The sequence below is a fragment of the Pongo abelii genome, chromosome X (genome assembly GCF_028885655.2).
Source record: "Pongo abelii isolate AG06213 chromosome X, NHGRI_mPonAbe1-v2.0_pri, whole genome shotgun sequence".
NCBI classification, from domain to species: domain Eukaryota; kingdom Metazoa; phylum Chordata; class Mammalia; order Primates; family Hominidae; genus Pongo; species Pongo abelii.
Window position 1 is genome coordinate 140988732 of NC_072008.2, and position 25126 is coordinate 141013857.

The 25126-nt window shown below is 41.5% G+C and overlaps 1 protein-coding gene across 1 annotated transcript; it reads left to right on the forward strand.

Moving 5' to 3' along the window:
* Positions 1 to 7630: 7630 nt before the first annotated feature.
* On the forward strand, positions 7631 to 22317 carry SMIM10 (small integral membrane protein 10). Its single transcript, XM_054544195.2, has 2 exons — positions 7631 to 7685; positions 20733 to 22317. Exons 1-2 carry the CDS (start codon positions 7631 to 7633, stop codon positions 21173 to 21175), a joined length of 498 nt encoding a protein of 165 aa, XP_054400170.1. The 3' UTR covers positions 21176 to 22317.
* The last annotated feature ends 2809 nt before the right edge of the window (positions 22318 to 25126 follow it).

The window sequence follows — 25126 nt, forward strand, 5'->3', positions numbered from 1 at the left end:
ACAGGGTATTAGGTATGATACAGAATCTGTGGAACAACTAATGGAACAAACTGGAGGCTGGACTTTTTGGGCCAACTCTGGTGGAGTTGCCAGGGAGAGCTCACAACCATGCTTCATCTGCTACTACCACAGGAAGCTGCTGCTATGAGCCTCGCTCCCAGAATCTGAGTCTGCTGCTGCACACCAAGAAAGTGGATGCCCCCATGGCCTGCCTCTGTCCATATTTAACTTAGTTTCAAATCAAAGCCTAGCACACTTGCATCTGATTGGTAGAACCTAAGTCATAGGTCTACACTTTAGTGGCAAGAGAAGCTGGGATAGGCACCGAATTTTTTGGGAGAGGGACAGGGGGACATATAGTTCTATGAATTTTAACAATCAGATTACAAAAATTTCTATTACCTCCCCCAAAAGATTCTCTTTCATAATCCATTTATAGTCACACCCTCCCCCAACTACTACACTCTAGCAACTTACTGACATTCTCTCTAATACTCTAGTTTTGTCTTTTTAAGAAGGCCATATAGGGCCGGACACGGTGGCTCACGCCTGTAATCCCAGCACCTTGGGAGGCTGAGGTGGGAGGATCACTTGAGGTCAGGAGTTCGAGACCAACCTGGCCAACATGACAAAACCCCATCTCTACTAAAAATACAAAAAAAAAAAGGCCAGGTGCCGTGGCTCATGCCTGTAATCCCTGCACTTTGGGAGGCCATGTGGGTGGATCACCTGAGGTCAGGAGTTCGAGGCCAGCCTGGCCAACATGATGCAATGCTGTCTCTACTAAAAATACAAAAAATTAGCAGGGCATGGTGGTGCATACCTATAATCCCAACTACTCAGGAGGCTAAGGCAGGAGAATCGCTTGAACCTGGGAGGCGGAGGTTGCAGTAAGCTGAGATTGCACCACTGTACTATAGCATGGGCAACAAGAGCAAAATTTCATCTAAAAAAAAAAAGTCCAAAAAAAAAAAAAAAAAAGCTGGGTGTGGTGGCATGTGCCTGCAGTCTTAGCTACTTGGGAGGCTGAGGCTGAAGAATTGCTTGAACTGAGAGGCAGAGGTTGCAGTGAGCCAAGATCATGCCCACTGCACTCCAGCCCAGGTGACAAAGCGAGACCCCATCTCACAAAAAAAAAAAAAAAAAAAAAAGCTTTATAAATGGAATCATATAGTATGCAACCTTTTGAGACTGGCTTCTTTCACTTAACATAATGCCTTTGAGGCTCATTTAAGTTGTCAAGTATATCAAGAGTTCATTCCTTTGTATTGCTGAATAGTATTCCATTTTATAGATATACCAGTGCTTGTTTATCCATTCACTGGTCAAATGATATTTGGGTTGCTTCTCGTTTTTAGCAATTATGAATTGAGATGCTATACATATTCATGTACAGGTTTTTGTGTGAACATAAGTTTTCAATTCATTAAGTAAATACCTAGGAGTGGGATTGCTAGGTCATGTATGGTATATGCATGTTTAACTCTATAAGAAAGTGCCAAACTTTTTTCCAGTGGTTGTACCATTTTGTGTTCCCACCAGCAATATATGACAGTTCTGGTTGTTCTACATTTTTGCCAGCATTTGGAATTGTTTTAAATTTTAGTCGTTCTAATAAGTGTGTAGTGGAATGTAATAGTGGTTTGGAATTTGCATTTTCCTAATGGAATGATGCTAAACATGTTTTCATGTGCTTATTTTTCATCTGTATATTCTCTTTGGTGAAGCATTTGTTCAAGCCTTTTGCTCACTTTTAAACTGGGTTATTCTTTTAGTGTGTTTTGAGTGTTGCTTGGATATTCTGGATAGAAGTGCTTTGTTAGATATGTGATTTGCAGCATTTTTCCCTGATCTGTATCTGTTGGGAGAGGCAAGTCACCATGGGCCATGTGTATCCCTGCACATTCTTTCTGGGTAAGGCTCCAACCACTCTTTACCCTGGCCATTTATCAGGGTTGTGTTAGCTGTGAACAATCTTGAGGAGTGAGTTGTCTCACCACAGGCAATGAACAGGCTTGCTTCTGCTTGTTATAAGAGCAGTGAATCTCCCAAGCTCAGTGTTCTTCTATAACACAAGCCCATTGCATGTGCAGGCACCCATCATGGGCCCTTCACATCACCCCCACGGGACTTGAGGTGCATAGAGACTGGCACAAGCATCATACAAACTCTGGCTATTTCTTTTACAGTGAATAATAAAGTCCCTTGTCACTGATTCTGTAGTCTCATGTTTTCTGCCAGCATCCATGAAACAGTAACAGGCTAACTTGTCAGTTTGTAAGTAGCATAAAATCTTAGATTTTGCACAGTGCTTGACAGTTTTGGCAATAAGGATGGAATATTGATAGAGACATAGATTTCTGGAAGACAAAGAATGAATGCCCACACATGCCAGGTTAGGGGATATAAGAAGACTTCCTGGGATCCAGTAGTGACTTCTTTTGCCCAAATGGTGGGGAAGTGAGAAGGAGTAGGAATCACTGCTATCCTACCTGATATGGTTTGGATCTGTGTCTGCACCCAAATCTCATGTTGAAATGTAATCCCTGATGCTGGAGGTGGGTCTGCTGGGTGGTGATTGGATCATAGTGGTAGTTTCTCATGAATGGTTTAGCACCATCCCCCTAGTGCTGTTTTCATGATAGAATTCTTACGAGATCTGGTTGTTTAGAACTGTGTAGCACTTCCCCCTCTCTCTCTTCCCCCTGCTCCAGGCATTTAAGACGTGCCTGCTTTCACCTTCTGCCATAATTGTAGGTTTCCTGAGGCCTCCCAAGAAGCTGAGCAGACGGCAGCATCATGATTCCTGTACAGCCTGTGGAACCACGAGCCAATTAAACCCCTTTTTAAAATAAATTACCCAGGCTGGGTGCAGTGGTTCACACCTGTAATCCCAGCACTTTGGGAAGCCAAGGTGTGCGGATCACCTGAGGTCAGGAGTTCGAGACCAGCCTGGCCAACATATAGTGAAACCCCATCTCTACTAAAAATACAAAAATTAGCTGGGCATGGTGGCACACGCCTGTAGTCCCAGCTACTTGGGAAGTTAGTGCAGGAGAATTGCTTGAACCCAGGGGGCGGAGGTTGCAGTGAGCTGAGATCATGCCACTGCCCTCCAGCCTGGGCAACAGAACAAGACTCTGTCTCTCAAAAATAAATACATAAATAAATTACCCAGTCTCAGTTATTTCCTTGTAACAGGGCAAGAACGCACTAATACATTACATGCATTAGTCCGTTTTCACGCTGCTGATAAAGATACCTGAGAATGGGCAATTTACAAAAGAAAGAGGTTTATTGGACTTACAGTTGTACATGGCTGGGGAGGCCTCACAATCATGGCAGACTGTGAAAGACACGTCTCACATGGCAGCAGCAAGAGACAGAATGAGAGCCAAGGAAACGGATTTCCCCATATAAAACCATCAGATCTCATGAGACTTATTCACTATCACGAGGACAGTATGGGGGAAACTGTCTCCATGATTCAATTATTTCCCACTGGGTCCCTCCCACAACAAGTGGGAATTATGGGAGTACAATTCAAGATGAGATTTGGGTGGAGACATAGAGCCAAACCATATCACTATTACCTGATCGTGAATGTTAGAAACTAATGAGAATAAGTAAGACTGAAACAAGCCACCTCATTGGTACCTTATTCCTTGATCCCTCTCCTCCAGGTGGGCAGAGGAAGGGATATTATCATGACAATGGGAACAGTAAGCCTAGGAGCCCTAGTTAAAAAAGAATATGGCTATGGCTGCTGAGTCAAGGGGTTAGCTAAGCTGAAAGAAAGTCAGAAATGAGAATGTAGAGATTTAGGTAGATGGGAAACATTGGAAGTTTATTTGGTGAGCCTGAGTGGGCAACCACTCCAAACTGCAAGTAAACGAAAAGCCTTGCTTACTGGGGCAGAGCTGCTCTCTCCCTCGACACACCCTGCTGCCTCTCTCTTCCTCTACTCTGATTTCTTTTTTTTTTTTGAGATGGAGTGTCACTCTCGCCCAGGCTGGAGTGCAGTGGTGTGATCTCGGCTCACTGCAACCTCCACCTCCCAGGTTCAAGCGATTCTCCCACTTCAGCTTGCCAAGTATCTGGGATTACACGCTCCCACCACCATGCCCGGCTAATTTTTGTATTTTTAGTAGAGATGGGATTTCACCATGTTGGCCAGGCTGGTCTCGAACTCCTGACTTCAGGTGATCCACCCGCCTCAGCCTCCCAAACTGCTGGGATTACAGGTGTAAGCCACTGTGCCCGGCCACTCTATTCTGATTTCATGTGCTTTAAAGAACAACAACCAAAAAAGAGTATGCAGAGGAACGAGGTTGTGGGATAGGGTGGAACTCAAACATTTATGGGTTGGTTGGAAACAGGCATCTAAGTCATCATCCAGATGGCATTGGGCACAGAGGTAGCCATTGGCATCGAGGTATTCAGGGTAAAGCTGTGGCATGTGAGGAGGCAGAAAATAAGTGTCCCTGAGGAGGTGGCACCCATCCTGAGGCTAGGAGCCTCCCTGATGGCTCCAGCCACTCCTCATGGGCTGCACTCCTCCCTCTTCCCGTTCCCCCTCCCGTACTTGGAACTCCTGGACAGGAGATAAACTCCTGGTAGCTGCTTTTGTAACTCCCGAAGTGCAAGTGTTAAACTCCTTTGTCTGTGTTCCCACAGGGAACAAAAAAATCTGAACTCAACTGATAAGGTGTGAGCAAAACTCTCAGTGAAGAAAAGCAGTTAAAGTGACTTTATGGGTGACAGCCTCTATGCTAATTCAATCTACCGTTATTAAAACATAGGAGGAAATTGATATGATAAATGCTTATACTAGAAATGTTCGTAAAGCGTCAGAGGAAATTCTCCCATTTAGGGCACTGACACAAGCAGAGAAGTACTACTGGGACAAACTCCCCTGCCATTTGCCACCATGGGGGTGGAGTGGGGGTCAGCATTTATTGTGAGTGCCTTTATTCTCTGATGTCCAGAGCTTTCACTGTATAGATCATGTCCTGGTGGTTGGCAAGTTGGAATCCTCCAAATTAACGGCCCTGACTGCGCTGTTATTACACTTCCACTCAATGGGCAGAATTCAAGGCTGCTCTCATAAGTCTGACCAATACTGCCCTTGATAACACTTGTTATATTTTTACTGACGTGTGACTGTTGCTAATGGTCTAGACTTTTGTCTTTCAAAGACAGTAGAAAGACTACAGACTGGTAGACTAAAGACACCTCTCTTTGGGATCGTAACTGTAGAAACAAATTGTGGATGCTAATGGGACAATGTGGGTCACTCACAGAGACGCACAAAGTAAGGGCCTGCTTTCTGATGAGATCAACTAAATTCAAGCTGGCCATCAGATCCGCACTGCCCAGACTGCCATCACACATGGCAACACATCTGGTATCAGGGACTGGGCACAGAGTAAAGGACCTGATGTTTCCAATGCAGAAGCCACTACAACATGTCAGACTTATGACTCTTGCCAAAAGTTGACCTGTTTTTCTTGCAACAAAAGAGGCCACATTGCCTGAGGGCAGTGACCCCTATTGGCTTCTGACAGATTGGCTACATCAGAGTGACTACTACATTGACTGTCTCCATTAGTGCTACCAATGTTCTCTTCACTTTTAATAATTTTTCAGTTTACATGTTGCTGTTCCAGTGTAATCAGCCAACTCCAACGACACCATTAAGGCTCCTGAGTCTTAGCTATGTTATGTTTTCAGCTTTCCAACCTATTTTCAGTCTGACAATGGTGCACCTTTTTTTTTTTCTCAAATGTCACCCAGTAATGAGCCGATAGTCAAAGTACTTGATGAACATTCCACACTCCTTACCATCCACTGGTATCTGGTATTGCTGAGTGATGGAACAATTTCTGACTCTACTTCTACTTGGCCCACACAGAGTAGTAGGGCAATTTGGTCACTGAATGTGGATGTCCCCAAAAAGTGACCTCTTGGCTGCCTTCTGTGCAAGGATCAGAATACAAGCTCGGGAGGCAAGTGGGGAGTGATTGGGGAAAAGGTGAAGCTATAGGTACTCGGATGGGACACACTGATTATGTGGCAGTGGAGGGAAAGTGCCGACCCTGGTACTTTGGGAGAGAACACGTTAGATATTGGGAGATGCAAGGAACAGGGGCAAGGCAATTAATGTTCTCTTTGTCCTCTAGATCCAGCACTGACTGCCACCTGAGTCAAGCAGCAGCTGTGCTGGCAATCTGACCTGCTGCTGAGTTTGTAATTTCCTTCTATGTGCTATGAAAACAGAAAAACTTATGTGGAATGACTGATCTGGAACTATTTTGTTATGCCTGATGCCATCAATGACAGCTCTGTAAAGTGAATATGTACAGACACATGATCCAGTGCAAGAGCATTTCATTGTAATGCAAAGTTATGTTTCTCTCTCTTTCTCTCTCTCTCTTTTTTTTTTTTTTTTGAGACAGAGTCTCGCTGTGTTGCCCAGGCTGGAGTGCAGTGGCGCGATCTCGGCTCACTGCAAGCTCCGCCTCCCAGGTTCATACCTTTCTCCTGCCTCAGCCTCCCGAGTAGCTGGGCCTACAGGCACCTGCCACCATGCCTGGCTAATTTTTTGGTATTTTTTTTAGTAGAGACGGGGTTTCACTGTGTTAGCCGGGGTCTCGATCTCCTGACCTCGTGATCTGCCCATCTTGGCCTCCCAATGTGCTGGGATTACAGGAGTGAGCCACTGCACCTGGCCATATATTTCTCTTGATAACTGAATGGCCTTGGGTTATACCATGTATGAATATTCAGGCTATAAATACTTAGTGACACCACCCATGTGACTTAATCAAACCAATGTAATGATGACAATAAATCCTGAACTGTGCCCCTTTGGGTTACATGTTTATATGTGAGGGAGAGTGGGCCACAGAATGTCTCTCCATTGGTGATAGGGATTGCTTTTTGGCCCATCTCTTGCTCCTTATAATTATTGGCAATGACACCAAAGCTGATCAAGAGAGCCTAAACTCTGTATGTGAGTTGTAGTTGATAACAGACTAGCCTTAGATCACATTCTTACTGTTTGAAAGAAGACCCAGTGGTCCTCATGGGATTTCTTCAGAGTTAAATGAGACCAGGACTTTATGAGGTGTGGATGGGGTCACTACAGCAAGGTGGCCTCGTCCTGCAGCACGGAGTTCTGTTGAAAATGATTTCTGAGATTAATTAAACAGATTTGGTCCCAGATTCTGTTGGTCAGATTAATCAGAGTGACATATGCATGTATAATTCCATATTTGGCCAAGAATGTGTTGGGCTGATGGGTGGCTTGTTGAGAGAGTCAACCCACCATGGGCTGTGGGTATACTTGCACATATTTTTGCTGATTATGACAAGACTGGAAGACCCCAGACACTCTCTACCTGGCCATTTCACAGGATTGTATTTGAATTACTGGAAACAGCCTTGAGGAATGAGATGATGTCTTCCCTCAGACAGAGAGGGTTTGTTTCCACTTGCTGTAACAGTAATGAATTCCCCAAGCTCACTGTTCATCCCCTATTATGTAGCCCACTCTGTGTCCCTATCCGTGATAGGTCATTTGTTTCACCAACGTGAGACTTGGGGAGCACAGATAACCAGTGGGAACATGGGTAGCCAGTATGTGCATCATGCTGATGCCCTGGCTACTGCTTTTGCCATAAGTAATAAGGCCATTTGTCTCTGACTCAGGAGTCCCATGTCTTTTGCCAGTATCCACAAAACAGTAACAGGTTAACTGATAAGTAGGGGAAAATCTCATGCCCTGTATAATTCTCTACAATATCTTGTCTTTTCATTTTCTTAACAATGTCTTTTAAGAGCACAAGTTTTTAATTGTGATAAAGTTAAATTTATCAATTCTTTTATGGATTGTGCTTTTGTGTCGTACCTAATAATCCTTTGCGTAATCCCAGGTCCCAAAGATTTCTTTTTGCCTGTGTTTTCTTCTTAGAGTTTTATAGCTTTATGTCTCACATTTAGATGTATAATCCAGTTTGGATTAATTTTTAAATAAAGTGTTATTTTAGGTCAAGGTTCAAGTTCAATGTTTCTTTTTCTTTTTGCCTATTGATGTTCCAGTTATAGCAACACATCTGTTGAAAGGCTATCCTTCTCCATTCAATTCCTTTTCCATCTTTGTAAAAAACCAATTAGCCATATAAGTGCAGGTCTATTTCTGGACTCATTATTCTGTTCCATTGATATGTTTGTTTATCTCTTCTTTAATACCATACTGTGTGATTACTATGACATTATATACATGATAATTTAAAAAGTGAAACAAATTAAAATGCAGACATAAAACTTGATGGCATATTTCCATTACAGAATGTATTTGCTACAGTGTGGAATGAGAGTGTAATTCATATTCCACACTGTGTATAGTATTACATACTGTACGCAAACATATAAACTAGTGAGTTTATTAAGTATTAAATAACGAGATGTGTAATCTTTTTGATGTGTTGTTGAATTGGGTTTACTAGTATTTTATTGAGGTTTTTTGCATCAATTTTCATTGGAAATACTGGCTTGTAGTTTTCTTTTCTTGTTGTGTCTTTGTCTGGCTTTGGTACCAGGATGATACTGGCCTCATAAAATAAATTTGGAAGTATTCCATCCTAGTTCTTTTTTTTGGAAAAGTTTTTAAAGGGATTGATATTAATTCTCCTTTGAATGCCTTGTAGAATTCAGCCGATCTGTTCCTGGGTTTTTCTTTGTTGGGATGTTTTAATAGCCACTTCAGTCCCTTTATTTGTTACTGGTCTGTTCAGGCTTTCTATTTCTCCCTAAGTTAATTTTGGTAAGTTGTATGTTTCTAGGAATTCATCCATTTCCTCTAGATTATCCAATTTGTTGGCATATAGTTGTTCAAAATAGTCCCTTATGATACTTTTTAAAAAAAATTCTGAGGCATCCATTGTCACGTCTTCACTTTCATTTCTGATTTCATTTATTTGTGTGTCTTCTCTTTTCTTTCTTAGTCTAGGTAAAGGTTTGTCAATTTTATTTTTTCAAAAATTAGTTTTATTAATTTTTCTATAGCTTTATTATTCTCTATTTGATTTATCTCTGTTCTTATTTTTATTACTCCCTTCCTTCTGCTAACTTTGGGTTTAGTTTGTTCTTTTTCCTAGTTCCTTGAGGTGTAACATTAGGTAGTTTGAGATGTTTCTTCTTTTTTGATGTAGGTGTTTGTTGCTATATGCTTCCTTCTTAGAACTGCTTTTGCTGCATCCCATATGTTTTTGTATGCTGTGTTTCCATTTGTCTCAAGATATTTTTACATTTCCTTTTTGATTTTTCTTTGACCCACTGGCTGCTCAAGAGCATGTTGTTTAATTTCCACACATTTGTGAATTTTCCTCCTGTTACTTATTTCTAGTTTCATATCATTGCGGTCAGAAATGGCACTTGATATGATTTTGATCTTTTTTAATTTTTTAATTTTTTAATTTTTTTGAGATGGAGTCTCGCTGTATCGCCCAGGCTGGAGTGCAGTGGTACGATCTCGGCTCACTGCAACCTCCACCTCCCGGGTTCAAGGGACTCTCCTGCCTCAGCCTCCCGAGTAGCTGGGATTACAGGCACCCGCCACCATGCCTGGCTAATTTTTGTATTTTTAGTAGAGACGGGGTTTTACCATGTTGGCCAGGCTGGTCTTGAACTCCTGACTTCAGGTGATCCACTCGCCTTGGCCTCCCAAAGTGCTAGGATTACAGGCGTGAGCCATCGTGCCTGGCCTCATTATATCATTCTCATTGTGTCCTGATAGCTTAGCTCCCACTTATAAGCGAGAACATATGATATTTTGTTTTCTATTCCTGAGTTACCACACTTAGACGAATGACCTCCGACTCCATCCAAGCTGCTGAAAAAGACATTATTTCATTCCCTTTTATGGCTGAGTAGTATTCCATGGTGTATTATACCACATTTTCTTTATGTACTTGTTGGTTGATGGGCACATAGGTTGGTTCCATATCTTTGCAATTGCAAATTGTGCTGCTATAAACATACGAGTGTATGTGTCTTTTTCATAGAATTACTCTTTTCCTTTGGGTAGATATCCAGTAGTGGGATTGCTGGATTGAATGGTAGTTTTATTTTTAGTTCTTTAAGAAATCTCCATACTGTTTTCCACAGTGGCTGTACTAGTTTATATCCCACCAGCAGTGTAAAAGTGGTCCCTTTTCCCCCACATCCATGCCAACATCTATTGCTTTTGGACTTTTTAATTGTGGCCATTCTTGCAGGAGTAAGGTGGTATCTCTTTGTGGTTTTAATTTGCATTTCCCTGATGATTAGTGATGTTGAGCATATTTTCATATGTTTGTTGGCTGTTTGGGTATCTTCTTTTGAGAAATGTCTATTCATGTCATTTGCCCACTTTTTGTTGGGATTGTTTTTTTCTTGCTGATTTGCTTGGGTACCTTATAGATTCTGAGTACTAGCCCTTCTTCAGATGCATAGTTTGTGAATATTTTTTCCCACTCTGTGGATTGTCTGTCTGCTCTGTTGATTATTTCTTTTGTTGTGCAGAAGCTTTTTAGTTTAATTAGGTCCCATGTATTTATTTTTGTTTTTGTTGCATTTGCTTTTGGGGTCTTAGTCATGAATTCTTTCCCTAAGCCAATGTTCAGAAGAGTTTTTCTGATGTTATCTTCTAACAGTTTTATGGTTTCAGGTCTTAGATTTCAGTATTTGATCTATCTTGAGTTGATTTTTGTATAAAGTGAGAGATGGGGAACCAGTTTCATTCTTCTACATATGGCTAGCGAGTTTCCCAGCATCATTTATTTAATAGGGTGCCCTTTCCCCAATTTATGTTTTTGTATACTTTGTCAAAGATCAGTTGGCTGAAGTAATTGGCTTTATTTTTGGGTTCTCTATTCTGTTCCATTGGTCTACATCCCTATTTTTATATCAGTATTGTTTTGATAATTACAGCCTTGTACTATAATTTGAAGTCGGGTAATGTGATGTCTCCAGATTTATTTGTTTTGCTTAGTATTGCTTTGGCTACGCAGGCTCCTTTTTGGTTCCATATAAATTTTAGGATTGTTTTTTCTAGTTATGTGAAGAATGATGATGGTATTTTCATGGAAATTGCATTGAATCTGTAGATTGCTCTGGGCAGTATGGTCATTTTCACAATATTGATTCTTCCCATCCATGAGCAAGGGATATGTTCCCATTTGTTTGTGTCATCTATGATTTCTTTTAAAGAGTGTTTTAATGACATTTGGGAAAATTGGTTTGGATAAGCTGTGAATACATTATTATTTTTTCCCATTTAAATTAATGAAATATAGGCCACTGCTATCCAAACAATTTGATATCCAACACATTTTTAGCAACAGATTACATTTAAATAACCATAGGTACCGATACACTCTTTTTCCATACTTATAATTAAATAACAACAACAGCAATAATAACATGCTGCCACCTAACATAGTTCAACTATGCCTTGTAGAAGACACATCATACTCAACTTCTCTCCAAAAGATGCCCAAAGTCTCATAAGTCTCATAAGTTATTAAATCCAGCTCTAAATTCAGGATTGTTGAACAATGTTTATTCCTCGTTAGGTCATCAAAATCTTGTATTGATACTCTGTAATTTATAGACTGGATTATGAAGTTTAGCTACCATCAATCAAAGTATCTTATGTAAAGTGGCAGGGTGAAGAAAATGCCCTACACACACACACACACACATGCACACACACACGCAGACACAATAAGGAAAAAAAAATATGAACAGCTACTTCCACCTTGTTTCTGAAAGTAGTCACAAGGCCATAGCTGGTAGTTATGTAACTTCTTTCTTCAACTACCAATTCCATTTTCCCTTGCCTTCTTCCAGTTTCTTAGCTATCTTATTCTCTTTGCCTGGTGGGCTGAGATAAAGCTTCATTACTGACAGGCTTGAGCCCTTGGTGGTCTCAAGGGCTCTTATCTTTTATTAACATTTACCATTGAACATGACAGTATTTGGAGGACTTCCAGAGTCTCATAGTTTTACCTGCCTGCCCTATGTAAGACCAACCAATTAACCCCTTGATGACCAGGATCAAACACATCGATCAAACCTATATTTTGCCTGTTGGTCCAGACATAAATAGCTCAAAATAACTAGGTTGAAGTCTTAACATCCAATCCAATGGAATGATTGTTTTTTCTACTGGTAGATGTTATCCGTCCTTAATCAGATCTCTAAATCAGCAGAGGACAAAATCAAGGGGACAGGAAGAAAATATTTGAAAACGGATGTTAAATAGGCAATGTACCATTCTAGATGATGAAGAATAAGGTACAACTAGTGTGAATTCTGTTTAGGCCTTTCTTACCTCCTATTGCTATAAAATGAGTTCTTTATTCATAAGCAGTATGGTATGAGATATCATAATTGTGAATACGCCCATGAAAGTGTTGCTGGTTGAAGTGTTGCAGTCAAGGAAAGCAAATTGATACTGCAGTCCCCTGCACAATGGAAGGGAACCAAAACAAATCAAACCTGACTTCTCCCCCAAAAAGGATACCCAAAGTCCCATAAGTTATTATCTTTTGTTTTAGAGCAAACTGAAAGCAAATTTATTAAGAAAGTAAAAGAATAAAGAATGGCTACTCCTTAGGCAGAGCAGCCCCATAAGTTATTATCTTATGAACAGCCTGCCACAAGATGGCTGGTTGTAGTCCCCTCGCCCTCCCACACAAGGAAGTGGTATATATTGGGGGTTCAGTATTGGCCTCTGCTGCTGGGAAGTTGGGATCGGACACACAACTTTTATGACCAGCCGTGGTGAGGGGAAGCCCATGCAATTGAGCCCATGTAGAGCCTTCATTTCTGCAGCCATGGGCATTTTGTACATTGGCCCCTTGAGTAAGCTTCAAGATAGTTGGGGAAAGAGGTTGACATTCTAATGCAAGTAATCTTGTTCATATAGTTATTGAGACCCTCCATCACAGTTGATGCCCTCTGTTGGGCACTTATATGGAACACAAATGTATTTACCATTAGTAGAGGTCCAACCACATACCACTTCCCCAAAACCTCCTTGTTACCAATACTATAAATTTTGTTTATTCCAAGTCCCTGAACCATATGGTGTAGAGCCATACCTTAGGCCACTTCTCCTTCCAAGCAAAGTGAACAACCAGATATACCACTTGAAATTATGTTCTCAGAAAAGACTCTTCTTCTTCAGTGACCTTCTGGGCTACCCCTGTGTGGGGCTGTGATCTACAACAATGTGCTCTGGCTGGTGCCCTTAGGTCATGCAGAAATGTGCTAAAATAGGTTTAAATGTTCTGCTCTTCAAATAGCTGGTTATAGAGAGGTCCCTGTATTAGTTTTCTAGGGCTGCCGTAACAAAGTACCACAAACAGGTGACTTAAACAACAGAAATGTATTTCCTTACAGTTCTGGAGGCTCGAAGTTCAAGATCAAGGTGTCAGCTGAATTGGTTTCTTTTTGCTACAATTTGAATGTTTGTGTTCCCTCCAGAATTCATGTTGAAACTTAATCCCCAATGCAAGAGTATTAAGAGGTAAGGCCTTTAGGAGGTGATTAGGCCACGAGAGCTCTGCTGTCATGGATGGGATCAGTGCCTTGTGAAAGGGCTGAGGGAACTAGCTAGGCCCTTTTGCGCTTCTGTCCCTTTTGCCATGTGAGGAAACAGTGTTTGAGGTGCCATCTTGGAAGCAGAGACCAGGCCCTTACTAGACAACAAACTTGCTGTCAACTTGATCTTGGACTTCCCAGGCTCCAGAACTGTGAGAAATAAATTTCTATTATTTTTAAATTACCCAGTCTAAGGTATTTTGTCATAGTGGCAGGAATGGACTGAGTCACTTCTGAAGGCCTCTATTCTTGGGCTTATTGGTGGCTGTCTTCTCCATGTGTCTTGACATGGTATTCCCTATGTGTGTATTTGTGTCCTAATCCCTTCTTCTTAGAAGAACATCAGTGATGTTGGATTAGGGTCCACCCTAATGACCTCATTTAACCTTAGTTACTTCTTTAAAAACCCTATCTCCAAATACAGTCGCATTCTGTGATTCTGGGGGTTAGGGCTTCAACATATGAATCTGGCAGGGACACAACTCAGCCCAAAGCAGTCCCCATGAAACCGTAAGTGTGGGTTGCGAAAGAGAAGGCAGTGTGGCAGGTATGAACACACTGGTAGTGTGAGCCACTGCTTAGGTACCTTTGTTGTGCCTCCACAACCCGTTCAAGGCCAATCCATATATACCACTTCTAATTTAAGCTTCCTCTGTATTCTTCTCTAGTCGAACAGGTCCATCAAAAAGGAGTGTAATAGGGATCACTACTCCTTAATTTTTTGAGTTTTGATGATGGCCCTAATTTCTGTCAGTTTCCTTTGCATGTAATATTGATTTTGGTTTACTATTTTGACAGTGTAGTACAGTGGTTGAGAGCATGAACTCTGAAACTAGTTTCTGGTTTACATTCCAGTTCTACCAATTACTAAGTAGTGACCTCGGGCAAGTTACTTAAGCTTTTAATGCCTTAATTTCCTTTTCTGTAAAATGTGTACAATCATAGTACCTACCTTGTAGTGCTGTTTTGAGGAATAATATGTTAACATGGAAAGTGCTTAAAAGAGTGTCTGGCATGTAATAAGTGCTATGTATGTGTTTGCTATCACTGCTATAATTGGAAGGGAGAGTAAGTTCCAGGCTTCCACCTGGCCCTTCCTATCATAAAAATTCTCACTCTGCAGGTCAGGAAGCCAACTGAGCTGTTTTGCCAGTTGCTAGTTTTATTGATTACAACTGTAAATCCAGCAACTGGGGAAATCACCAGAGTGGATTTATAGACCCACTGAGCCCACCATGAGTTGAATTTAGGGCCAAAACTCCAATTATCATTTGATCTTCACAGGCCCTCACTCTGACTGTGGGCAACAGTGTTGTTCTGAGTTCCCAGGATTAGTGACAGCTCAGAGCTATTGTCCCATAATCCCCGAAGAGTGTGTGTATTTGAACATTTACCTTGGTAAATTGCTGCAGACCTCTTCTGGGGATAGCTGGGAATATTTATAGTACATAATTGCAATGTTGCCATAGCATCCTTCCTCAAGGTACTCAGTCTCCCTTTTATTCTAGGGAATCTGGATATATGAACTGAGAAGCTGTGACACTCTATCATGGTGACCCAACTTTCTGTTTGCCAAAATTCCTTTGGTTAAGCAGATCAAGTCTGTATATCAGTCCTAGGGTTCCTATGATTAATTAATTGCCATGAGAGATCACTGAGGGTCAAACCATTTTGATTGTCATTCAGTAGCTCTATTCTGGGACATGGTTATCAGTTAGTTTTTGCTGTGAAACAAACCACCAAAAGCTTACACAACCACCATTTATTTAGTCAACAATTGTTGGGGATTGACAATTTGGGCTGGGCTCAGCTGGGCTATTCTTCTGCTTGCATCAGCTGAACTCACTCATATGTCTGCTGCTGTCGGTTTCAGTGACACTACTTCTAGCGATTGGTTGGCCATGAGTTGGGCCAAAAGGGATGGTTGGAGCATGTATCTCTCAACATCTGGTTTGTTTGCATGATGGCAGCAGGTTTCCAAGACTAGCAAGACCCAATGCAAAAGCACTTTTCCAGCTTTTGCGTGCACCATTTTAGCCAATGTCCCATTGACCAAAGCAAGTCATGCAGCAGATTCAAGAGAAAAGAAATAGATCCAAATAGTTCTTCAAATAATCATCTCATTTTACGTGATCCTCCCACTTCCACTCTCTGTACCTGGAGAGCAGGGGGTGCTTCTTCCATGAAAATTGCTTCCACCTATGCTGCAGCCTTTTCCTGAGAATCATTGGTGCACTATACTCTGATTTATTTTTCAGTTTGATCCACTCAGCATTCATTTCAGGAAGCTATCAAAGTCTTTGCTCTGCCATCCTCACCCTCTCCACTGCTTTTATGAATGAATTTATACTTCTTTATAATTGTTTCTATTTGTTTTGGGAAGGTAAATACCTGTGTTCAATTGAGTATCTTGCACCACAACCTCAGATTACATTTTAATCTGCTATCTATAGATCAATGGTAGCAGTGCAAAAAATTATATGTATATGTACTATATTCTTCCTATATGTACATGTATATGTATGTATATATGTACATACATACATAAGCATGTGTAAATAACATATATATGTGTGTGTATATATACATATATGTATATGCGTGTATATATACATATATGTATGTGTGTATATACACATATATTATATGTGTGTATATACACATATATTATATGTGTGTATATACACATATATGTATATATACACATATATGTATATATACACATATATGTATATATGTGTGTGTGTATATTATATATATATATATATATATATATATAGACAGAGAGAGAGAGAGAGAGAAGCTTGCTCTGTTGCCGAGCCTGGAGTGCAGTGGTGAGATCATAGCTCACTGCAGCCTTGATCTCCCAAGCTCAAGCAATCCTCCCGCCTCAGTCTCTTGAGTAGCTGGGACTACTACAAGCATGTGCCACCACCAGTGGTGGATTTCTTTTTTTTTTTTTTTTTAAATAGAGACAAAGTCTCCCTATGTTGCCCAAACTGGTTCTGGACTCCTGAGCTCACGCAACCCTCCTGTATTGGCCTCCCAAAGTGCTGGGATTACAGGCGTGAACCACCATGCCTGGCCTCTTCCCATATATATTGAGTGAGTGGTTCAGACAAAAGAATCAAGGTATATGCACTTTACCGTGAGAAAGACGAGCAAAAGATGACTTGTATAATTTTCCAAAGACAAGAACTTTGGCCTAATTCTACTGTTTGATATTTGGTGTGTAGCATGAGAGAGAAGGGTGCATTTCCTTTGCTTAATGCATTACTTTAGGCCATTTTGACCACTCTGTGTCTCTCCCAGGGCTCTGGTTGGGATTTTATCAATTTTAGGCTGCTTGTGCTGTTCTGTCTGCCTTAGGCAAACTTTTCTTTTTTTTTTTTTTTTTTTTTTTTGAGACGGAGTCTTGCTCTGTCACCCAGGCTGGAGTGCAGTGGTTTGATCTCGGCTCTCTGCAAGCTCCGCATCCTAGGTTCACACCATTCTCCTGCCTCAGCCTCCCGAGTAGCTGGGACTACAGGTGCCCACCACCATGCCCGGCTAATTTTTTTGTATTTTTAGTACAGACGGGGTTTCACCATGTTAGCCAGGATGGTCTCGATCTCCTGACCTCCTGATCCACCCGCCTCGGCCTCCCAAAGTGCTGGGATTACAGGCGTGAGCCACGGTGCCCGGCCTAGGCAAACATTTTAATATAGAAATGAGCCAAGGGGCCAAGGCCTAGGCAATCTGAGGGGCAGGGAGATATGAAAAGGCGAGGAGAAGGCTGCCTAGCCCTCTTCCTTGCTTTCAGAGCCACCGCCCCTGGGGTTACCACAGCCTAGTTGTAAGCCTTCTGCCTAGCCACCAGTCATCCCACCCATCTGGCTCTCCTTCCTTTTGACGCCACTACAAATGACCAATAAGCATAATATTAATCCACAACAGTAATCAAATATAGGTAAATTCAAAATAACTAGGGCCGGGCGTGGTGGCTCATGTCTGTAATCCCAGCACTTTGGGAGGCCAAGGTGGGCAGATCACCTGAGGTCAGGAGTTTGAGACGAGTCTGCACAATATAGTGAAACCCCGTCTGTACTAAAAATACAAAAATTAGCCGGGTGTGGTGGCACATGCCTGTAATCTCAGCTACTTGGGAGGCTGAGGCAGGAGAATCACTTGAACCTGGGAGGCAGAGCTTGCAGTGAGCCAAGATTGCACCACTGCACTCCAGCCTGGGCGACATAGCGAGACTCCATCTCAAATAATAATAATAATAATAATTAGAAAGATTATTTTATTTTACATTATGATATTAAAATAATACATAATAATGTGGGCGAGGGTGTGCAGAAATGAACAGCTTAGTAAATTGCCTGAGGGAGTGGGAATTGTTATAACTTTTTAATTTAATTTAATTTTTTTGAGACAAGGTCTTGCTCTATTGCCCAGCCTGGGGTGCAGTGGCACAATCACGCCTCACTGCAGCCTCAGCCTCTCAGGCTCAAGCAATCCTCTCACCTCAGCCTCCTGAGAAGCTGGGACTACAGATCTGTGCCACCGTGTCCAGCTAATTTTTTACTTTTTTTGTAGAGATAGGGTCTCGTTATGTTACCCAGGCTGTTCTCAAACTCCTAAGGCTCCAGCGATCCTCCTGTCTCTGCCTCCTGAGTGCTGGGATTACAGGTGTGAGCTACCACGCCCAGCCTGGAACAACTTTTTATGTAGGAATTGGAAATAGCTATTAAAATTAAGACTGCAAAACTTAAAAAAAATTAATTTACTTATTTATTTTTAGAGATGGGGGTCTTGCTATGTTGCCCAAGCTTGTCTCAAACTCCTGGGCTCAAGCAATTCTCTCACCTCAGCCTCCCAAGTAGCTGGGACTACAGATAAGCACCACTGTGCCTGGTAAGACGGCAAAACTTGACAGAGTGGTTCCTTTCATACAGATGTGCAATGCTATATACACATAAAAATGAACTGTTAATATGTGGATCTATTTCTTTTCTCTTGAATCTGCTCTGTGACTTGCCTTGTTAATGAGACATTGGCTAAAATGGAGCAACCTTGCTAGTAATCAAAATGTGCAAATTAAAACAACAGTGAGATACCCTTTTCACCTATCAGAATGTCAACTGATTAAAAGAATGTGAATGCCAATTGTTAGGAACCGCTGACGGTATGTTCATGTATATATCAGTACAAGCTAGTGGAAGGCAGTTTGACAATATGTATCAAAATCCTTACATGAAAACCCTTTGACCTAAGAATTCCACTTCTATGAACGTATCCCTGGAAAATATCAGAAAGGTGTGCAATGATGTGCATGCAAAATATTAATCTCAGCATTGCTTATGATTGCAAAAAATCTGAAACCATCCAAAAATCCATCAACAGTTCAGTTAATTATTGGCCATCCATAAGGAATAACACACAGCCAATAAAGTATCAACATGGGAACATATGCAAGACATATCATTATGTTTAAAAGCAAAGGTGGGGGCATATGTTGTTTTGTTTGTTTGGTTTTATTTGGTTTTTGTTTGTTTGTTTGTTTTTGAGACGGAGTCTAGCTCTGTTACCCAGGCTGTAGTGCAGTGGCACGATCTCGGTTCACTGCAACCTCCACTCCTGGGTTCAAGCGATTCTCCTGCGTCAGCCTCCTGAGTAGATGGGACCACAGGTGAGTGCCACCACACCCAGCTAATTTTTGTATTTTTAGTAGAGACAGGGCTTCACCATGCTGGCCAGGCTGGCCTTGAACTCCTGACCTCAGGTGATCCGCCTGCCTCAACCTCCCAAAGTGCTAGGATTACAGGCGTGAGCGCCCGGACTGCATATGTTTATCTGATTCCATTTTTGTTTTACGATTTGTAAATATATCTATGTGCGTATACATGTTTGTGCTTATAAATATATGCAAACAATTGATAAAAACATATACAAATTAGTTAGTAGTCTTTCTCTCTAGGGGGTTATGAGCCTAGGAATTTTACTTTTCTCATAATAAATATGATGTTTAATGTTTTACAAGCCATCAGAAAAACAATATTGAAAACTTCAGAAATTTAGAAAAGTTGCTCAACTGCACTGACAATTAAATGAATACAAATTAGAAGAATAATGAAATGTACTGCCTATCATATTGGTAATAAAAAAAATTAAGATTGTTAACACTCAAGGTAACATAGAGCCCTGATCTCTAAACTTTTTTGATCAATCACATGTATTAGTAAAACGTTTTGGCTTTGAACACTAAATGTATATGTATATGTAATTGTTTTCATAAATAAAGATGGGGTCATATTATTCCTACTGTTTTGCCACTTATAAATTCATATGTACAGTGATGTTCACTGAAACAATTTTTGACATATGAAAAACTAGAAACATTCAGAATGTCCATCAATAGGGATCTGGTTAAATAAAGTATTGAGCACTATTAGTCAACATATATATAGACCACTATTCAGTCATCAGAGAGTGAGGTAGATGTACATTCTTGAAAAGGTAAGAGCAATATATCAATACATAAAGTCGGGAAGTAGATGCAGCAAACGTAATAGTAGTTCATGGCAAGGGTAGGAGGGGAAAGTAAAGCTATGCTGGGAATTTGCTTTCTATTGTTTTACATATTTCTGCTTTGAAAATTTCTAAAAACTTGATTGAATGACTTTTCCAATCAGAAGAATACGAAAGATCTATCGCAAAAACAGAAGTATTGCTTGAATTATTCAAGCAGAATGCACACATTTTAATGTCCAGAAAAGTTGCGGGTTTTGTATATTTGTACTAGCTCAGAGTTGAGGATTGAAAAACCTTCCTAAAGGGATGAGACAACAGGAAATGGGTTTGTGCTTCTGAGTTGCTCAAGATCATGCTTATGAAGGACATTTTATATCGTTTTGAGCAAGTTTTGTGTTGCTTTTGTTAAAACTTAAAAAACTGAAAAAAACTTAAAAATTAAACATAATTTTAAAGAAAAGACAGCCTGGGTTAGGAAGCTAGGTCTCCCACGTCAGCACGTGCCCTGCCCCTCCTGGGGTTCTGGGGCCCGGGCCAGGACAGTCAGGCTAAACTGACTCTAGGCCACGCGGACCCCGTGGGGCGGGGCGGAACCTGGCAGGGCGCCAGTGACCGCTGGGGCCAGAGCCCTGCCGGGAAAGGAGGGCTTCCGCCTTGCAGCGCAGCTCGGATCAGCAGCCGCCCAGGAGGCCTCCCGCCCGTATTTTCCCGCGTCCATCTCTCTGTCCCACGGTCGGTGAGTCAGCGGAGCCTGATGGAGGCCTTGGGCTCTGGGCACTATGTGGGAGGCGGCATCAGGTCCATGGCGGCGGCGGCCCTGTCTGGCCTGGCGGTGCGGCTGTCGCGCTCGCAGGGGACCCGCGGCTCCTACGGCGCCTTCTGCAAGACGCTCACACGCACGCTGCTCACCTTCTTCGACCTGGCCTGGCGGCTGCGCAAAAACTTCTTTTACTTCTATATTCTGGCCTCGGTGATTCTCAACATCCACCTGCAGGTATATATTTAGAGCCACTAGCTTTGTGGCATTTGGGGGCTCCTCGTCAGGATGGCTGACTTCCACCCACTTGCTCACCCACCCTAGAGCAAAGCGACCAACTCCGCTCGTGCATGCAGACTTGCCACTCATTCTTTCCATTGCCTCATCTTTTAGTATAAATGGGTGGCAAAAAAAAAGAAAAAAAAAACCCAGCATTTGTGGAAAGCCTGAAATATAACCAAAATCGTCTAAGATAGAATGAAAAATTGACTCTCAAGGAAATATTTGAAGGAACAGAATACAGCTTAAAAATTTGAAAATCCTTAAAAATATCTGAGAAGTTTTTGCATCCGTAAAACAGAAAACAGCACGAACTTTAGGAAATGACAATGGGCACAGAATGCAATAAGAAAAAAAAAAAAAAAACGGGGAAAGGTAACTAAAAACTTAAGGAAAGATAAACTGAACAAGAATGGCTCAGACAGCAGGCAAATCTCCCCAATTAGAATCGAAGTGAATAGACCCAATTGGATGGAATGAATTCTAAGCAATAGATGGATTGAATAATAAGCTGGAGGACATTAATAACATGTTCTGGAAGGCATACATTTCTTCAACCCAAAGGAAAAAAAAATGACAGAAAGAAACTACAGGGAAAAACATTAAAAACTGTGCAATAAACTCATGTTTCACATATGAAGCAACCTCAAATGTGGCATGGTTTTGAACAGTTGCCAAAAGTGTGAGAAAGGGAATCTGTTTGAATATTGGCACATGGATCAAGACTCTGGAGTCGGTGATGAGAAAATCCAATCAGAGCATTCCACTTTGCTATTCATTGAACCAGGTAGCCAACAGAAGAGTTAAAAATTAGTGATATGACTATATTCAGGGGGAAGGAGAGCTGAGGGGGGCGGCAGGAAGTCAGCAGAAAATGCCTCATGTCATCAAGTCAAGAAATAGTAATAAAGGCATGTTATTGAAAAATAGGGGTATAATCTCTAAACAAGCACGTGTAAAAGTTTGTGTTTCTGATTTGGGGAAGCAAGAGTTGAGAAGGAGGGACAGTTCTATTACTTTTCATTATATGTCCTTTTTTTACTGTTTGATTTTTAAAAACTATACACATGTATTGCTTTTGCTTCGATTAAAAATTAAGACATTAAAATGAATTTATTGCATTTAGAATGAAATTTGGGGGGCAGTGCTAAGAGTGTCAGGTGGACTCTGAGTTAAAATAAGTGCCTTCCTATCTTTCTTCAGTAGTATCTGTATATCCTACAAGGTTCCTGGGTGATCACACAAACTATGATTTCCTTGACTTTGTAAATGTCTTGTTTCCAAACAGACCACAGGCCATATGGAAATGCTTTAAAACTAAAAATGGGCTGGGCGGGGTGGCTCACACCTGTAATCCCCAGCACTTTGGGAGGCCAAGGCAGGCGGATCACCTAAGGTCAGGAGTTAGAGACCAGCCTGGCCAACATGGGGAAACCCCATCTCTGCTAAAAACACAAAATATTAGCCAGGCATGGTTGCGGGCACCTGTAATCACAGCTACTTGGGAGGCTGAGGCAGGAGAATCGCGTGAACCCAGGAGGCAGAGGTTGCAGTGAGCCAAGATCACTCCATTGCATTCCAGCCTGGGCAACAGAGCGAGACTCTGTCTCAAATGAATAAATTAAAAAAAACATAAAAATAAAAATGGCCAATAGTCTTCATGTAGCCCAGAGCTTCTTCACACCGTGAAACTTTTCATGAGCAAATCTGTGGAATGTCATAGTTAAGATAAAAATTAAACAATAAATATGTGATTAATTTTCAAAACTTAAAAATTGAAGGCTGGGCACGGTGGCTTACACCTGAAATCCCAGCACTTTGGGAGGCTGAGGTGGGCGGATTGTTTGAGCTCAGCAGTTCAAGACCAGCCTGAGCAACATGGCAAAACCCTGTCACTAATAAAAATACTAAAATTAGCTGGGCATGGTGGTACGTGTCTGTAGTCCCAGCTACTCAAGAGGCTGACGTGGGAGGATGGTTTGAGCCAGAGAGGTGGAGGTGGTAGTGAGCCAAGATCGCACCACTGCACTCCAGTCTGGGTGACAGAGCCACACCCTGTCTCAAAAAAAAAAAAAAAAAAAAAAAATCGGACAGGGGCCCAGTGATGTTTATATAATCTTAAATTTTAGTGTTGACCATAAAAGCAAACATGAGTTCACCTGGGGTCTAATTAAGAAACTAATGTAAAATTAAAAAAGAAAGAAAGAAACATATAATAGCAGAACAGTGGAAATAAACTCCTACATCCAACAGTAGGAGCTGGTTAAATCAAAATAGTACATCTATATAATAGAATACTATGTGGCCATTAAAATGATAAGGAATTATATTTTATTGATGTGGAATGAATTTAGTAAATGTGAAGCCACCTAATCAATGATTCAAGTGATTGAGTCAAAGAGTGATACATGTATATTATATAATATATTCATATACTCAACTCAGTTATAGAGAAATAATAAATGGAAACAGTGCACACTTACAATATGCCATACAATGTTCTAAGCATTTTATATACATCTTTTTTTTTTGAGATGGAGTCTCGCCCAGGCTGGAGTGCAATGGCGCGATCTCGGCTCAATGCAACCTCTACCTCCCGGGTTCAAGCGATTCTCCTGCCTTAGCCTCCCAAGTAGCTGGGATTGCAGGTGTGCACTACCATGCCTGGCTAATTTTTGTATTATTAGTAGAGACGGGGTTTCACCATGTTGGCCAGGCTAGTCTCGAACTCCTGACCTCAGATGATCTGCCCACCTCAGCCTCCCAAAGTGCTGGGATTACAGGCGTGAGCCACTGTGCCTGGCCTATATACATCATTTAATCCTCACAACAACCCTGAGATAGGGACTATTACTAACAATTTTCAAGAGAAGAGAGAAACACAGAGAAGTATAGTGGCAGAGTGATAAAATAAAATATTGCAAACAATATTATTCTTCCTACTAATATGAGACATTCATTGCATGACTAACTTTTGGTCGTATTTTTATTATTTAGGAAATTGGGGCTGGGCACGGTGGCTCACACCTGTAATCCCAGCACTTTGGGAGGCCAAGGTGGGTGGATCACGAGATCAGGAGTTTGAGACCAGCCTGGCCAGCATGGTGAAACCCCATCTTCACTGAAAATACAAAAAAAAAAAATTAGCTGGGCATGGTAGTACATGCCTGTAGTCCCAGCTACTTGGGAGGCTAAGGCAGGAGAATCGCTTGAACCCGGGAGGTGGAGGTTGCAGTAAGCCGAGATCATGCCACTGCACTCCAGCCTGGGCGACAGAGTGAGACTCCGTCTCAAAACAAACCCCCCAAAAACCCAAAAAACAAAAAAACAAAACACAACACACACAAAAAAAAAAAGAAAGAGAAAAAGAAATTGGAAGGCATCCTTTAAAATTTTCTTGTAAAATTCATGATACAAGTGGATGCCATGGATCCTGGAATTTGTGGAACCAAGGCTAGACACTCCATTCCTGCAGCCTCATTTCAGCACTCCTAAGCCGTTGCACCACTGCACTATGGAGAATTGATGGAACTCATAGTCACTTAAAAAAGAGGATGGGAATTCTTTATGTTGTTTTTGTTTGTTTGTTTTTTGTTTTTCAGACAGGGTCTCACTCTGTTGCCCAGGCTGGAGTGCAGTGGTGCAGTCTCAGCTCACTGCAACCTCTGCCTCCCGGGCTCAGGTGATCCTCCCACTTCAGCCTCCTGAGTAGCTGAGACTACAGGCACATGCCACCACGCCCAGCTAATTTTTGTATTTTTTTTGTAGAGGCGGGGTTTTGTCATGTTGCCCAGGCTGGTCTCAAACTCCTGGCCTCAAGCCATCTGCCCACCTTGGCCTCCCAAAGTGTTGGGATTACAGGCATGAGCCGCCACGCCCGGTCAAGGATTCTAACAAAAGAAATTATTTTTAATGAAATAT

Excerpts from the sequence above, each read along its gene's own strand:
- SMIM10 (XM_054544195.2), top strand. The coding sequence starts at position 7,631 with ATGGGTAGCCAGTATGTGCATCATGCTGATGCCCTGGCTACTGCTTTT. Across the intron at positions 7,686-20,732 it reads GGCTACTGCTTTTGCCATAA|GCCACGCGGACCCCGTGGGG; the intron begins GTAATAAGGCCA and ends AACTGACTCTAG.